The 18,348-nt window shown below is 26.0% G+C and overlaps 3 protein-coding genes across 6 annotated transcripts in view; 1 reads left to right on the top strand and 2 right to left on the bottom strand.

Annotated features, from left to right (window-relative positions):
- Nucleotides 1-3,031, top strand: part of LOC126895371 (neuropeptide CCHamide-1 receptor-like) — a 39,900-nt gene extending 36,869 nt beyond the window's left edge. For 3 of the 4 annotated variants that reach the window (XM_050667173.1, XM_050667176.1, XM_050667175.1), the window contains 2 exons: nt 284-2,241; nt 2,465-3,031. In XM_050667173.1, the coding sequence (XP_050523130.1) occupies nt 284-757 (474 nt within the window). In that variant the 3' untranslated portion in view covers nt 758-2,241; nt 2,465-3,031. The remainder of the gene's footprint in view (nt 1-283; nt 2,242-2,464) is intronic. The other variant, XM_050667174.1, reaches the window with a different exon arrangement.
- Nucleotides 3,032-5,175: 2,144 nt separating this feature from the next.
- Nucleotides 5,176-7,169, bottom strand: LOC126895662 (uncharacterized). The gene is made up of 4 exons (XM_050667796.1): nt 6,287-7,169; nt 5,761-6,168; nt 5,491-5,704; nt 5,176-5,182 (listed from the first exon to the last, which is right to left on the bottom strand). The coding sequence occupies exons 1-4, from the start codon at nt 6,354-6,356 to the stop codon at nt 5,176-5,178; spliced, it is 699 nt and encodes a 232-aa protein (XP_050523753.1). The 5' UTR covers nt 6,357-7,169.
- Nucleotides 7,170-14,248: 7,079 nt separating this feature from the next.
- LOC126895370 (uncharacterized) overlaps nt 14,249-18,348 on the bottom strand; it is a 12,768-nt gene continuing 8,668 nt past the window's right edge. Inside the window, exon 2 of the mRNA XM_050667171.1 lies at nt 14,249-15,625. Coding sequence (XP_050523128.1) covers nt 14,977-15,625 — 649 coding nt within the window. The 3' untranslated portion in view covers nt 14,249-14,976. The remainder of the gene's footprint in view (nt 15,626-18,348) is intronic.

Here is an 18,348-nt window from a genome sequence, read left to right as displayed (position 1 = left end):
CATTTACTCAATTAGACTATTTTATATTTTATATGACAACTAAATATGTATGCTGCTATGCAATATAAAGTTGGTACCCTAACAAGGGATAAGAGATAGGACAAAAATGTATTTAATCAATTTTAGATTGAGAAATAAATATAACTAAACTAAGCCTAAAAAAATTAATTTTGACATTTTTATTATTTTCGGAGAAATTTAGTGGTCTATAATAAATTAATAAACTTGTATAACATTTTTAAATAATATTAATCATAACTAAAATGTTTATTTGATATTACAGGGTCAGTTGCGTCAAATACGAGCACGGAAAAAAGTTGCTAGAACTGTTTTGGCATTTGTCTTGGTATTCGCAATTTGTTTTTTACCTCATCATGTATTCATGCTTTGGTTCTACATCAATCCTAGATCAACAGATGAATACAACACTTTCTGGCATGTATTGCGCATGATTGGCTTTTGTTTATACTTCAGTAATTCATGTATCAATCCGATTGCGTTATATTTAGTGAGCGGTACATTCCGGAAACATTTCGATAAACAATTATTTTGGTGGTTTGTTAAGTCTCCAACTGCAGATATTAAGTCACAAAATGGATACATGCATCGGAAAAACGGTACGAGAAATAAAGATCGAATAATGATACATGAATCATCCACGATGGCCAATATTCGCATGAGTACTTTTAAAAGAACCATTGAAAATACAACTACAACGATACTTACTTACGGTGGCCAAGATATTGCATTGATATAAGTTTTTACTCTGTATGATTCTGATTCAATATAAAGTCAAAAAAATGAATTGCAAATTGGGTTTTAGTTTTTAAAAATATTGGTATATTAGAACCATGGCTGTTCTTTTACCTTTATTAAGATGACACTAAAAAAGAAAATAATTGAACAATTTTTGATTCTGTTTAATAATCATGATAAATTTGTTTGTTTTGTTTCAATTTAGAGAAAGCCCAAGGGCCTTAAGCCTCTACAAAAGTTAGCGTGTATTGGCGTATTTTTATTTACTTTGCTTAATTTTTACATTTTTATGGAAAAACCCTATCCGTCAGATAAAAAAATTATGAAAATAAATTTATTTTCATCATATAATCAAATTAAACATATAGTTTTCAATAAAGAAATTAATATAAATGATTTTTTATATTTAAAATGATAAAAATATTATAATTAACTACATAATCCTATAGTTTTTTAGCTAATTAATTTTTCTATTTAAAAAAATAAAAATTTACAATAGTTTCTGGTAAAATGGGTGCATTACTCAAAATCGATTACCCTTTACAAGATCTAATTTAATAAAATTTTGACTACTAATCTATATTATTCAAATCATTGATTTCAATAAAGATAGTGATATATTTTTTTTAGAAAATATGTTTGAATCATTTTTAAGTTTCATTTAAAATAATATATGTAATGTGAAAAAAACATTCGAATTTATTGTGCTATTAATTTATTTAGTTATTTCATGATAACTATTTTTCTATGGGATTAAAAACGAATTGTTGTATTAATTAAAATAACCGTTAATATAATTGGTTATATTTAAAGAGAGTAGGCACTGCAAAGTATTCTCAAGGATCACGAAAATGACAACCCCTCGGATCTTATCTAATCATTGTATTAAAAACAACCACCATTAATCATACAGCCAGTTATTTACAATATTTAGGACTGGTTAGCGCGGGCATACCTGCTTGTAAAATGAAAAAAGGCTGCCCAATCTTTCATACCAAATGAAAAAGATTTTTCAACACGGTAGTACACCGAAAAGTGAAGTTGACATTTGGAAACCTCTATGGCACTGAGCTTACCACAAATTATATACCACAGTAGTGAGCTCTGCTGTTAATTCTCTGCTTCTTGTGAGAACAGAATGTATATACTACAAAAAGAGATAATCTTGTGAAAATCCGGGATTCATGTAAGAAAAACCTGTAAGAAAAAAGATGAAAATAAAGAAGTTTTATAGAAGAACGTTGGATAATTTAAAACTTTAATTTTAGAAATAAGGCATCTAATGATGAACTAAGGTAGCAGTGGGACACTTTTTAATGAATTATAAACTAACAAAAAGACGAAATAATAGTCAATATACAGATTCTAGGAGTTATAGGATCAACTGGTATTGTTGCTGACTAAACTGAAAAGACTTGGAATTATCTTTTGAAAGCAGGGATCTATTTATAGAAACCTGTAACAACAAAAGTATAAGTAATAAAGGTCCGTAGAACTAAACATATAACACTTAAACCCATTTTTATCATAAATAATATAATAAATATTTTCTATTAAAAAAAGATTTACCTAAATTCTGAGAAAAATAAGAAAACCTTTTTTAATGGACTCAAGGCTTCCATATTCCTAAATCTGCCTCTGATCATATTCATTCATAAATTAAAATTTTTTATTGAAAAAATTACTTTTAATTTTTATATTATTACAGGAGGAATGTTCAATGTGTTACTATAATGTTTCTCATTGACAAAAGGAAAATAATGTCAAATGGTTGTACATTTACTTCTCCTGTGTAATTTAATTCCATGAAATAAGAATGATTTCGAAGTATTTCCAACCATAATAAAAATTCTCATAATATATATCGAAAAACTAAAATACAAATTATATATTTTAGTTTTATTGTTTCTTGTAAAAATTGAATATTATATATAATCAAATGTATGTTTTAATATTTATATTTTTAAAAACTATAAATATTGTAAAAAGTATACCAATAGTTTTTGTATGATAATTAAATTTTCATTAATGTGCTTCTTTTTATTACTTATAATTTGTAACCAGAATTTTTAAAACCAAAATTAAATGACATTATGTAGAATGCAACCAACCCAATTAAAAGGACATCACCCAACATAAATCACCATATAATATCTACTTTAAGCGCAGGGAAGGCAAATTAAAATGTTTAAATAATACTAAACTATTTGTAACAGAACCGATAATCAATTTAAGTTTATCTACTTTTAATAAATTTTAGCTTATCAATTTAATAGTTATTTGAAATACTCTTAATCCAACATACAATTAAAGAACCGTAAAAGTTCAAATGGATCATAACACTTTTAGTCCTTGAATTATAAGAATTTAAAATAGTATTACTACTACAGAGTGTTTAGTAAGTAAGGAAACAGATCATTTGTTACAAACAATGAGAACAATTGATACCCGTTTCCTTGCATACTGAACACTCTATATATCATAAAGTAATAAAAATACATTGTGTAAAACTCAGGTCTTTCTTGAGAGTCCTTTAAGGGTCAGATGTGGGGTTAATATTTTGAAACATCATTTACAATAAAAGCGTGCTGAAACAACATGTGCCGGAAGATTCTACTATTATTGGTTTCATCGATGACACTCTTGTTCTATCTGAAGACATGTTTGTGGTCTACATGGAGAGAAGGTTTGCGGATGCACTAATACCTGATTTCTGGAGATATTCAGGGGTTGAGACTGACTTTGACGGTTGAGAAAATCGAAGCTGTTTTGTCCTGGAGTAACTATAAAGATCCGTCTTCAAGTATATTACTGATTGGCGAAGACATTGCTGTCAGTGATTGCATGAATTACCTGGATATACTGGTAGACAAAAATCTAAAGTTTAAGTGACAGGTAAAAGCAGTCACCAAAAAGGGACATAATGTGATGACAGCACTGTCCAGACCTATACTGAAAATTAGTGTTCAGAAGGAAAAGTGATGTCAACTATTATTCAACGTCGTGCAATCATTAAAGTTATTCGTAGCAACTATTTGGGCTTTTGTGAACTGGCTTTTTGCTGACTAATTGTAATTGTGTAATTTAGTAATATGTATTAATCGCGATAACGAAAGCTCTTTTTTCTTGTATATAAAGTATTAACCAGGCAAGAATCTAGTCCTTCTAAAACATTCAATGCATTCGATTCAGTCCTTTTCAATGTATAGGGTCTATAACCATATGAGGCGACGCGACAATAGTCGTCATCTACTCGTTCAAGATTCATATAGTACATAGGGTTAACTCGTTAAATTCCTAGAGTTATTTTTAAGTGTTAATATAGTTTTAATTTTACTTAATTAATTAGCCACTAGTGATCAATTTTTATTATATAATAAAGAGAAACTCATATTCAAACGCATTAAATTTTTAATTTGTCTACCGTACCGACCGGGTCACAACAGGGCCATATAATACAGGGCATATATAATAGCGAGTCAACTTTAATTTTTCAAATTACAACATACATATTTAACTAGCTTATTTATTGGATATAAATATAATTATAATATCTCACTTCTAATAATAATATCTTATACAATTCGAAAATAATTAAAGTAAGCAATTTTAAAATTGTTTTATCTAAAATAATAATGATAAATTAAAAAAAAAATAATTACAACTATTCCTTAAGTACATAAAAATATTTTTTTATACAATTTTAAATTTAATTTTTTGGTCCATCCATTATGCCTTATCAATTTTTTTTTTAATAGGAACATATAATTTTAGTTTAATAAATTGATAGGTTATTTTATTTTAAATTAATAGCGATTGAATATTTTAGTTAAATTTATTCATTTGCTTGTTATATCATTCTAAAATTTCAAATATTCGAGATTATTTACATGTGTAAAATAAGCGAGATTATAAATTCAAGTAGCTAATTTTAGCTACTATGATGTACTACTTATAGTAATATGTCGATTATTGCCAATTATTGCATTATCGTTAGATAAGGTTAATGTATGGTGGTCATTAAAGACTAAGTTGCTATAAAAACGATTATTTACAGTAAATGATGTTTTGGAAATATGAAACAGTTTTATTTTCATACCAAAATATTAGATAAACGATACTTAGATAGAAAATAAAATCGAAGTACTGCGATTCTAGTTTATCAATTAATCGCACACGAGCTTGTGTAATATAAGCTTATTCGTACTTACTGTCAATTTTTCTTACTGTAATGATGCATTCAATATTTGTGTTAGTAATAAATGTGTAGTTTCTTATATGATCCTTCAAAATGTTTGGTTTTTTTTTATTTCACTGTAAGTTAATGTAACTTTCGATGTATTTATAAAGAAAAATATTAGTGAAAAAATTTGTTGATACTTATTGTGGCTGTGATTTTAAACGTTTCATCAGGTAATATCAGTAGCTAAAATATACATAATAAATAAAATACAAATATTAATGAGTATTTTTTTGTTTCATCGTAGATATTGTATATATCTTTGAAACAACCTAACGATAATGAGTAATTTTTTTATTTTAATTAATATTAATTTAACAGGCGCTTATTCACAAATGCACTTGTGGATATGAATATTACTCATATTATTTGAACGTATTCATGAACTGNTTGTTGTCACGATTCAAAATAAATTATTAAATAATTGTTTTATTTATATAAATTCAATATTAATCATTGAAAATTATATATGTCTATTCAATTTTAAAGTAAACCGACCTTCTTTAGATGCTTCTAAAGGAAACGAAATACATGACTTCAAATCATCATGTTCTATAATTTCATCAACTAATGTGATATTTCTATTAGAAATTTGTTCAAATTTACCTTCAGTGGTTATGTGTTTTTTTGTCACATACGGTTCAGTCTTTTCTTGAGTGTCATTAAGTGTCGTTGAAGGATTAATTCCTTCCTCAACGCAATTATTTACTAAATAAAATTACTATAAATAAAAAATTGTTTTCATACTTGTAAATTAAACATACCTTTTAAAGGTAATTTCTTTATAGTGTCTAAAAGGGGCTCGTTTGTAGTAGGTAAGAGACAACACTGAGAACCAGTGTGCATATAATTTTTTAATATTGAAATTGAATTACGACGCTCATGCAAAGATTTTTTATTTGAAATAATATTTTCTAATGACACGTCAGTTTGCGTTTCACAATTTAATGAATTCAGTAAGGACAATTCTGTTTGTGTCTCGGACACATTGAACATAAGTTTAATATTAGTCTGAGTAAGTTTCTCAGAGGTTAATAAAGATGTCTGAACTGCAATGTCTTGAACTTCCTTATTCTGCGACTCCAAAATATGTGCTTCTGGAACAGATTTTATTTGACCGTTTATATCATCTGTCAATTTGTTTGTTTGTGTTCCATAATCTACTGAGGTGACTAAATAAAATAAAAATTAATAACGTAAAAAAAAAAATTATAATGACTGTAACACGTAAGAATTAATCATAAATAGAGAAAATAAATTTAGCAAACGTTCAAATGTGCATAGAATTACCATTGCGTTTTTTCCTTAACCCAAGTTTCTTCTTGGCAATTCTTATTATTCGTGTAATAATATTAACCATTTTTTATCAAAAATTATTGATTTACTTAATTAGATCGAAAATGATTTTTATGTGAAAATCATCATTATTTATAAATATATAAATGGTTGCCATGGAAATGTTATTCAAACCAGAAATACTGCTACAATTATAATATGACAATCTTTTTGGTTATTAATTAATATTCCGGGTAATTCTCGAAAATTGATTTGAACAATTTTTTTATTATTCTTTAACATTGAAAATATTCATTTTCAAAATTTTATCTAATTAAATACATTTTTGATTTCCTAAAAACTACGATAGTTTAATAAATAGATAAGAAACTGTGTTTTCTATTCATTATTATTGTTGGATACACATCGATCGAATGTGCTGTCAAGGAAATGCGTTTTTGATTAATCATGTTATCGTTGTGCTACATCGAGTTGTTGTCGGTTTTCTCTCTATGTCACCATTGTCGCCGCCATCTTAACGCTTCTTCTGCTATAAGCTCTATGGCGTTTGCGAGCCAGTTTTTTTTCTATTCGTTTTTAATGTAAAAAGAAAATATCACCTTTGCGATTGTCGTACCCCGTGCGCTCAGTTCATCGCCGTTGGGTCTATATATTTTCTGAGATACATCACGATACCGTTGACAGCTAATTGTACACTTTGGTCAGCTACTTGCATTCGACTTCAATTGATCCTTTCAATATTCAACATTATCATCAGCCGTTTCATTTAGCAGATAAGTATAATGCTTGTTCATTTATCTTTCTAAGACTCACTTGTATAATTTATTATTTGTTTATATCATCGCCTTAGTGGCATTAGTATTAAGTGTCCCCCCCTATCCACATCGANTAGTATTAAGTGTCCCCCCTATCCACATCGGTGTATATAAGATTTTATATTTCTTGTATAATACATTTAATCGTTATAATTATATCTTGTGAAATTCATTCTACATTCAAACATACAGTCCACTCACCTTATTCCTTATCCTCGACATAGCTAAAAACTTAAGACAAAACAAAACCACGAACGTTAACGAACCCGCGTGAATATCACCGGGCGCTGCGTTCAAACAATTATAATAATACTTGTAATCCAAATTTATTTATGTAAAATAAAGGCTTATACAAGTGTTAATGATACTGATGATCTTTAGTATATTAATGGAACATCAGGTAATAGTTTTTTCCATAAATTAAAAATCCATTATTTTTATATACTAATTATGAAGATTTATATCATACCACAAAAAATATTGACGTTCCGTCGAATTTGGTTGTTACCTTAAATCTGTATTATATTTTATCTATTTTTTTCATAACCACCTTGTCGGTTATTTTAGTACTAAGGTCACCACCCAATGCCCATTTAATTTAAGTAACTTATTGCAGAATTGTAAAAAATATATGCATTAAAAAAGTGTACGTGTTTTAATTACCCTATTATTTCCATTTTTTTTTTGTTTTTCTACAAATAAACAATATCATACATAGTAATAAATAATCAACTTTAATATTAAAGAGTTTCATGTTACAATTAACATAAAAATTTTATCAAAAAATACATTAATTTTTTTAATTAAAAATATAAAAATTTTAATATATCTAGAAAGTTTCTCATTTATTATAACATAATTCTACTTTTATTTATTTTGCTTTAACTGTATCAAAAAAAATATTTTTCATAATTCTATTAATCTTATTTCATTTACACTGTTATTATCAATACGGTCGTTGAATATTTCAAAAATTTTAGTAAATGTTGAATATGATAAAATGTTTTTTAAGTTAACATTTTGGAATGATTTATTGAATAATTCCATAAATAAATATATTCTTACTAAACTCATATTCATATCATTCGAATCTGTGAATATCTCTAAATGTTCAATATTATTGATAGCATCAACATTTAATATAGTATCAGAAAGATATATATTAGTTCTAATATTGATAGTCAATTTGTAACCTGCATCATTAATTAAATTATTTAAAACTAGATTAAAAGAATTAGGTTTTATTACATTTATTATACTTTCGATTTTAGAAATAATTACAAAAATATATTGATCAAAATTTTCAGTGAATATCGGCAATTCGTTAAAAGACTTGAATACTTTTTGAACATCTTGAACTTCGTGACTATCAAATAATATAATAGTATTCTTAAATAAATAATACATTCGCTCTAAACCATTTCTTGCATTTTTTTTATTTAACATTAATGTACTGTATATCAAACTTTCTCTTATTAAATGTATTAAAACGGTTTTAAAAACGTTCAACACTTTTTGTTGGTAAATTCCAATTTGTTTTATCCATATATCAAACCTAAAATAATTCTTTGCCTTTGTATATTCCTCATTTATTTCACTGTAAATAGCTTCGAAATTATCTTCACTCTGTTCACCAAAGTCCATTATAATAGTTCTCAATAATTCTTTCTTATCAATTATGTCATGCAAGTAAATACTTCTGAGTGAAAACGATTTTTCTTGTTCTTCTACATTTTCTAATAAAAGTTTGTTGATTTCTTTTCTCCGATTCATAACATCTATTAAATTCGTAAGCTTTGAATATATGTCCATAATAGTAAAAGGATTATTATTTACGTCATATTTATTATTTTTTCGACATAACTGTGTACTTACATATTTTATTAAATCGTAAAAAATTATGAGAGTACGACAAAAAATATCGCGATATTGATATATTTCATTACCAAACAATTTAATATAATAAGTATATAAATGTATCATCCAAAAAATAGTTAGTTTTTCTTCAATATCATACGTTATCAATGTAGCTAAAAAATGTTTTGTAATCGATTCATTTAAAATAATTCTACTTATATCATAAGTTTGTCCAGGTGGAATTATAATAAAAAAAAAAAAAGATTCAAATATTGAAGAAAATTAAATATATTACCACAAAAAAGGTCCAAGCAAATTATGGTTGTTTTATTTGTTATTTCAATATTTTCTAGATATCGATCTCCTGCCAAGATTTTATTTTTAAAATCTGGAATTGATAAATTGCATAGCTCATCATAACTAGGATAATCGAATCCAGTGTCTAATTTTAAAGCAGTTTTTAATGATTTATCAATTTTACTTCCAAATATTATTCCGTAACATAATTTTGTCTCCACAAGACAAAACAAAAAAAGGAATGCTGTATATTTTTTAAAAATCATTTTTAATTGTTAATATATAAACTGTTAAATAATGTATACGGTTTTAAGATAAATATTTTAACTGTGAATATTTATTAGATTTTTCAATTTCAAAAGTAGATCGCATAAAGCATATGCAATAAATTTAATAAAGTATTGTACAAATAATTTATTTTAATAGACAAAATATTGAGTTCTAATTTTGCATGTTATTTAATTTTTTATAAACTGTTTACATTTTAGTGAATAAATTATTAATACATATTGTACATTTCTTTATACTTTTTATTATTAATTATATATATATATATACAGGGTGATTGAAATCTGATAAGACACTTTTTTTCTCAGAAAATATTGAGAATTTTAAATTTTATTATAGAGAAAAAATATCAAGTTCAAAAAACTCTACAATAATATGTAGTCAAATCATTATTTTTTTCGTCCCTTCAAGGATAAAAACCTTTATTATAATTTTCTTAAACCCTTATTTTTAAGTTTATAATATGATAGAAAAAAAAATTATAAACAATTTTGTTCTTATAATTTTTTTTATCCGGAAAACCGTTAGTCCATTACAGCTTGTTAAAGTTAAGTGATTTTAGTCCAATTTTCTATTGTTATTTTACTGTATTAAATACGAAAGTCATTATTTTTGTTTGCTGATGCATAAACCAAACTTTATTGATCAAGTTATGACAGGTAAATTAGCTATATTAATGATCACTCTGTATAATTTAAAGTTGGGCGAATTTCTAATAGAAATTGTTCGCGCATCAAAGAGCAACGTTGGAGACACTGATAGCATGTTACAAAAAAGTTTTGAAAGTATGTGCGGCCTATCTGTAGAGATGTACCTGGTTTTTTGAAAACAAGTGAAATAGAAAGGATTGTCTCTTCCTGTGCATGGTACATAAGATTGATTTCAACAGAATCATAAGCGATAAGGTGGTCACATAATTAGAGTGATAATTAGAATTCATCAGTTAGACTGGATCCGATATGATTTGATAGAGTTGAGGCTATAAGAAGAACCGATCAACAAGAACAAGTAATAGCAAGAATTAATAACAGAAGATCATTGAATGAAGCATATCACTGTCACCCCTTTTATTGTGAGCTCTATAATAAATATTTAATATATATATATATATATATATATATATGTGTGTGTGTGTTGTATATTGTGTAGAACACATTTAATTTATGAAATTTCTGGGTAAAAGAAAAACAGGATTTTACTACTATAAGAAAAGTACCCTTGCGTCAACAGAAATAATTAACAATATAATAAATAATAAATATAATAATAATATCGGTCTATTATATATGCGACAACCAACAGTTCCTAACGCGTTATTATGCGAGTAAACATCAAAAATCGAGAAATTTCCATTGTCTGATCCCTCAGCTGATAAAAAGTGGCGACAGTAAAAAAAAAACACATAATAGTAAAATTAATACCTTTTCAGCTTCGATGCGAAACTGAAAAGAAGATAACAATTATTTTTTCGCTTAGTTGAAAAAAACACGTGTAAAATAGAAAATTTTAAAGAAAATTAATTTAAAAATGATGAAATAACACATGGGTGTAATCTCATTCATACCATTACTGTACATAGGTTTTTATATTGGATTTTATAAAAAGTATACCAAAAAAAAAAATTTTTATATTAGGTATATTCTGTTAAATTTTTATAAAAATCAACAATTTAATAAAAAAAAAAAAAAGCAAATTCAAAAATGGTAATGAATTTTAAATTTCGTCGATTTTTGGTCAATAAATCATTGATCCCATTAAATTTATGTTTGTAAATTTTCAAAAAAAATTTCATAAAACTCATAACTGCTATGAGTCAAATAACTCATAGAAAAGATATTGAAGATAAAAGATATACTCTTTATAAGCTTTAATTTTATGTAGGTCAAAAGTTGTTAGACCATACGGATCATTATTAAAAATTAAAATAAATATTTTTATCAAAATTCGCGATTTTTATTATCTATGACGGATAATGTGAACTTAAATTTACTAATCCATTAAGGTTCTTTTTTTTAATATTGTTGTTCGCTTCAAATTCATTAATTTGGTATAGGTTAGAAATCATTAGACTATTCTCAAAATTTTTTAACTCAAAAATAGTGTTCAAAAAATAAAGAAATTATCGACATATTATTATCTGATTATATTATTATCGTCATATATATTATTATATTATTGTCGGAGTTTTTACAGTCTTATTTTTGCTTTTATGCGAAACTGAGAAGGTATTAATTTTACTACGATTTGTTTTTTTTTTTTTTGTCTGGTACCACTTATTCTTAGCTCTAATCGAACCCATTTCTTTTTTAAACGCAGTAGTTTAACTTTACAAGATTAATCTTATCAATTTTTAATCGTAGTCGTGCGTACTTAAAACGCCTAGTGTGTAATTGTACCATTATAATGTGCCGAGTGCGTAAAAATGACCCTTATCTCTTATCATCGAGTTCAATTGCCGCCAATGATCAAACAAATTTCTGTCGAAGTAGATTTAAATAATTAATAATTTTCTATTAGTCGTGAAACATTAGGATAATATTGAGAATTAATAATCGTACATAATGTAACGCTGCGTTTGAAAATTCTGCAAAAGTGTGCGACGTACAACCGAAACGGTGACAGTTATGGGAAGAACTCCAAGCCGACACACGTCATAGCAGAAATATTTACATTTACTTTTACTTCTTAGGTATTGACACGGCTTATGTCACAATAATGTAATCGAAACTGGTTTTGAGAATAGAGACCTGTGGACCGTTTATTAGTAAGCAACAGCAAACAAACTGAAAGACGAATGCAGTTAATACAAATTTTCGTTTAATATCGCGGCACTTTTGCTGGCGTCGGCAACGTGGTGTCCGGCATATTCCTCGGCGTCAAAAAAGTTAGCAGCGTAGATGGCGCGGGTGCGTATCGGTTCGTCAATTCCGGTTGTGAGGCATGTCCGGACAATATGGCGTACATCCTCGACGTTGTCACTGTGACAACGGGAAGAAGACAGCGTATTATTTGTGATGGGTTGTCGTCAGCCGTGCGGCACTTGTTGGATTTTGCTCCATGGCGTATGGCACGCGGTGTTGGTCAGTTAAATACTATGAGTATTTTATCAGGCCGACTGATAAAAATGGCACGAGTCGAGGAGTATCGTGTATTACGAAGCGATGCGGGGCTGTGTCAGTATCACTAAGGAAGGTAGCGTCTTGTATTTAGATTCAGCGCTCGTCACATTTTCTATAAACAATTTTTTTCTCTATTTATTTTAGTCTTTATGTATCTAAAATAATTTTAAAATACCGGTAAAGCTACTAGGTAAGTTTTAATAAAAAAACAAATCAACAACTTTGCCCTCAAACGTAATTTATATATTGAGTTTTGTTTTATGTTTATTATTTTTGTTTTTAAAATACAGTTTTAATGTGGAATTATTTTAATAATAATAATATATATATATAATTGAGAATTACTTCCACAATAATAAATATAGAATATTATTATTAATTGAATAGATAAATATAAATTAAATGATTCAACAAACAATATTCGCGTTATAAAAAATAAACTCAAATAAAATTTTAAATAATTTAGTAGTGTGTAATAAACCAAAAATAAAAAGAAAGAATTGAAAAAAATTAGAGAGATAGGGGGGTAGAGAAATTAAGCAATAATAGAAATATAGTTGGAAATTGGTAGATTATTATATTTATTAATTTTATGAGTTTTTTATAAATTTAATTGTCTCCAATTTTATTTAAATTAATTTTCTCATTAATAGTTTCTCTTATTAATTATTAATGGTTTATCACGCAATAGATTGTTGGAAGTTCGAAAGCATAGGCTAAATTGTACTTACCTTACGTCCTGTGTAATACAATAATATTTCAAGTAATCCAGTGTTGATTTCCGTATTAAACCCACTACGTATACGATTTTCACTATACGTCATATAGTCTATATAATTACTTACAAAAAAAAACGATTCAAGATTTTTAAATATTATGATTTAATTACACAAAGTCTAAGACTGATCTTACTTGTAAAAGATTTTAAATACAGAGTATTTTATTATAAATACAATTTTGATTTTTTTACTTATTGATTTTTTTTTACGTCTGTTGAATAAGTATTTTTTTAGAGAGTATATTTTATTGAGAGATCGATACCAATATTTCTTAAATTTTCCTCTGGCCTGGCCAAAACAAGATTCAGAAATATCTATGTCTATGTAAAAAATTTATCAAGGCGGAATTGTGGTGGCCCAATGTGTCCCGGTGCTAAAATAAAGCACCTTGAAAGGATGCGGCACAATAATCACCAAGACAAAAATTAAACACTAAAAATATATTTGTAAGTTTCTTTACGCTGTCTGCCGGCGCGATGTTTATTAAAACAAAGACATTAGTAACGAGACTAGCTACCCAATAAGTATAGGATTGCAATACACTCAGTCAAATAAAATTACCATTAAATAAAGTTAAATCTCAATTTAAATTGAGAAGATTGTGCTTTTAGCTCTGTCTGCCGGCGCGATGTTTGTTAAAAAAAAGACATTAGTAACGAGACTAACTACCCAATAAGAAAAGCTCACAATAAATTTTTATTATTAAATAAAAATCTAAAGTTAGGTTAGATTTGTTATTAAAATAAAATAATTTTAAGAAGATGTAATGTTTAAAATATTATTTGATATTTATTTCCACAACAAGAAAAATAAAATATTATTAATGATTGAACAAATTAAATTAAATGATTCACCAAAACAAAATTCACTTTAAAATTTCTAAGTGTCATTTAGTTTTAAAATGAAAAATATTCTAAGTCCAAATTAATTAAAAAATCGACTAAGTCCCGGAGAGTGAAATCTTGAGTAAAACGTCGTAGATTTTGTGTATTTTAAAATCGTTAAAAGAACTGGTTTAGATGGGGAAAAATGGCTATTTATAGTCTGAAGGGGGTAGCCCAGCGATCTCTACCGTGATCCTGGAAGTTGAGGCTTTGTATTCTAATTGGTTAATTAAAATAGGGTCCCAGCGTGTAGGTGTTACTTAATAATTTCTACAAGAGGGAGATTTTATCGTATAATTAAAGGGTTATTTTGTATTTTAAATAAGAGAATCCTGTTTTGGTGATCTTGTATAATCATGATATGTGACATACATGTACATATGATAACATCATATTATATGTTAATATTATATGTAATAATATAATATTAAAATTGTATTAAAATAAAATGAGATATTTGAAAATAACTGTTTAAAATTTGCTATACCTTCTTAAACAAAATATTTTTTATAGTTCTAATAATCTCACATGATTTCTTTTAAATAAATATATAAAAATTTTAATATATCTAGCAAGTTTCTCATTTATTATAACATAATTTTACATTTATTTATTTTGCTTTAACTGTATAAAAAAAAATATTTTTCATAATTCTAATAATCTTATTTCATTTACACTGTTATTATCTCTACGGTCGCTGAATAATTCGAATATTTTAATAAATGTTAAATATGATAAAATGCTTTTTAAGTTAACATTTTGGAATGATTTATTGAATAATTCCATAAATAAATATATTCTTACTAAACTCATATTCATGTCATTCGAATCTGTGAATATTTCTAAATGTTCAATAGTATTGATAGCATCAACACTTAATATAGTATCAGAAATATATTTTTTAGTTCTTACATTGATATTCGATTTGTAGCCTGGAACACTAATTAAATTATTTAAAATAAGATTAAAAGAGTTCGGTTTTATTTTGTTAATTATGCTTTCGATTATGGAAATAATGACAATAAAATATAGATTAAAATTTTCAGTGAATATCGGTAATTCGTTAAAAGACTTGAATACTTTTTGAACATCTTGAACTTCTTGGCTATCGAAACACTCAACAAAATTCTCAACTATAGAATACATTCGTTTTAAACCACTCTTTGTATTTTTTTTATTTAACATTAATGAACTATATATCAAACATTTTCTGACTAAATGCATTAAAACGGTTTTAAAAACGTTCAAAATTTTTTGTTGGTAAATTCCAATTTGTTTTATCCATATATCAAACCTAAAATAATTCTTTGCCTTTGTATATTCCTTATAAATTTCACTGTAAATAGCTTCGAAATTATCTACACTCTGTTCACCAAAATCCATTATAATAGTTTTCAATAATTCTTTCTTATCAATTATGTCATATAGGTAAATATTTTTGAGTGAAAACCAACTTTCTTGTTCTTCTGTATTTTTTAATACATTTTTGTTGTTTTCTTTTCTTCGATTCATAACATCTATTACATTCGTGAGTGTTGAATATGTGTCAATAATATCAAAAGAAATATTACTTACGTCGTATTTATTATTTTTTCGACATAATTGTACACTTACATATTTTAATGTCTTGTAAACGATTAGTAGAGTCGGTTTAATAATCCTGCGATATTGATATATTTCATTTCCAAACAACTGAATATATTTATTGTACAAATGTATCATCCAAAAAATTGTTAGTTTTTTTTCGATATCACACTTTAACAATGTAACTAAATATTGTTTTGTAATCGTTTCATTTAAAATTACCCTGTTTATATTGTAAGTTTGTGCAGACGGAATACTAACGAAAATGGAAAAAAGAACCAAATATTGAATAAAATTAAATATATTACCACAAAAAAGGTCCAAGCAAATTATGTTTGTTTTTTTAGTTATTACAATATTTTCAGGATATCGATCACCTGCCAAAATTTTATTTTTGAAATCTGAATATGACAAATTGCATAGCTCATCATAATTAGGATAATCGAATCCAGTGTCTAATTTTAAAGCAGTTTTTAATGATTTATCAATTTTACTTCCAAATATTATTCCGTAACATAATTTTGTTTCTACAAGACAAAACAAAAAAAGGAATTTTTTAAAAATCATTTTTAATTGTTAACGTATAAATTATTTAATAATGTATAATTTTTTAAGACGTATTTTTTTTAAATTCTCTTTGTAAGTATTTTATTTGTGACTACTTAAAAAGAACTTTTAATTTTAAAAATAGATCGCATAAAACAAACTATAAATTTAATAAATTTTTTTTCAAATAATTTTTATAGACAATATTGAGCTCTAAATTTGCATTTCAGCAGTTGGTTTAATAAAATTATAAATTTTTGTAATTAAATTATTAATATCAAGTAGTTACAAAAAGTTAGCTCTATTTTTCGAGCATTATATTTAATGTATTATAAATTATAAATTTTACATACTTCATTAAAAATTTATAATGGTTGAGTTGCCTGCGTATTTTATTTCTAGGCTTTAAGATATACATTTTTGAAATAGTTTTTAAAGTATTTTAATTGTGAATATTTATTAGAATTTTCAATTTCATAATTAAATCGCATAAAACATATGCTATAAATTCAATGAAATTTTGTATAAATAATTTATTCTAATAAACCACATATTGAGCAGTAATATTGCTTTTTATGTATAGGTTTACGAAATTTTTATTTTTTGATTTTTGTTAGTTAAATATTATTTAACATAATTTTTAACTCCATTCCTTATAACTTATAAGATTTCAACTTTAATTTTATGTATCAAATTATGATTTTAAAGTGGCCAAAAATTAGTATTGCTATAATTATAAGTTAAATTAAATTACAAATAAAGGGGCATTTTAGTTTTTTCATACATGAATATTTCTTATAATTATAATTGTTATAATATTAATTTTATTGAAATTATAATTATAAATTTAAAATAATTATTTTCAAGTAAAAACTAATGTTCAAAAGAAAATTGAATTAAATTTTTTTTTTTCACTTTATTTTTTTTTTATTTATTAGCTTTCAATACAGAAGTATTATTATAGCTAAACGACTAAGATAAAACTATTCAATAGAAACTAAGACTATACAAAAGAAAAAAAAATATTGTTATTATACACAATTAAACATATGGTTAAATTAATAAATTAAACATACTCAAAATACTAAAAAAGAAAGATCTAGGATATTATTATAGGATCACTTTATTATAATGTAGTATTCTTCATGCGTTGCATTTTTAGGAATTTATGATATAAGAATATCATAATGGTATCTCTGATCTTACCACCATCCCCAATTATTGTATTTTTTGTTAAATGTAAGTGTACTTTTATTTCACATTACAAACGACATTCCACTCAAGCCCGTTACCGTGTCTCATCCTAGTTGGGACACAACATTATTTACTTTGATTTCTTATTATTCAAACAATTAAAATGTACTCGCTGCAAGTCTGAATGTACGGACACTGCTTCCATGGCATTAGTGCCAAAATGCACCCATTAGGTCCCTCCATGAGCACGACCCTTTCCCAAATTATAATGTGGAGACGGTGCTTATAATATACAACTGTCGTGATATGCTTAATACTTTGCATTACGCATCTCACAATTATCAATTAAAAAACCCAGCACAGGGGGGTCGCGGCACAGTGGTGACGTGGCATAGTTGGATCAAGTATAATGATATCTGACAGTGATTAAAATCACTATCAAAAATAAACGCTTCGATGCAAATCTTTAGATAGTGTTTAATTTTAAAAAAATTGGTGTTTTATTCCAAAAGCTACATGATCTGCTATTTCCTTATTTGTATCCTGATTAAGATAAAGTATGTCGAATGAAAAAGGGATTATTAAAAAATATTATTTCTCATAAAAATTATATTGATCCATAAACTTTTCAATAAGTTATAGCATTATAAAGTTAAATATAATATAAATAATAAAATCGAAAATTTTCACACA

The sequence above is a fragment of the Daktulosphaira vitifoliae genome, unplaced genomic scaffold (genome assembly GCF_025091365.1).
Source record: "Daktulosphaira vitifoliae isolate Bord-2020 unplaced genomic scaffold, ASM2509136v1 Scaffold_1, whole genome shotgun sequence".
Classification (NCBI taxonomy): domain Eukaryota; kingdom Metazoa; phylum Arthropoda; class Insecta; order Hemiptera; family Phylloxeridae; genus Daktulosphaira; species Daktulosphaira vitifoliae.
This window is presented reverse-complemented; position numbering and strand designations above follow the sequence as displayed.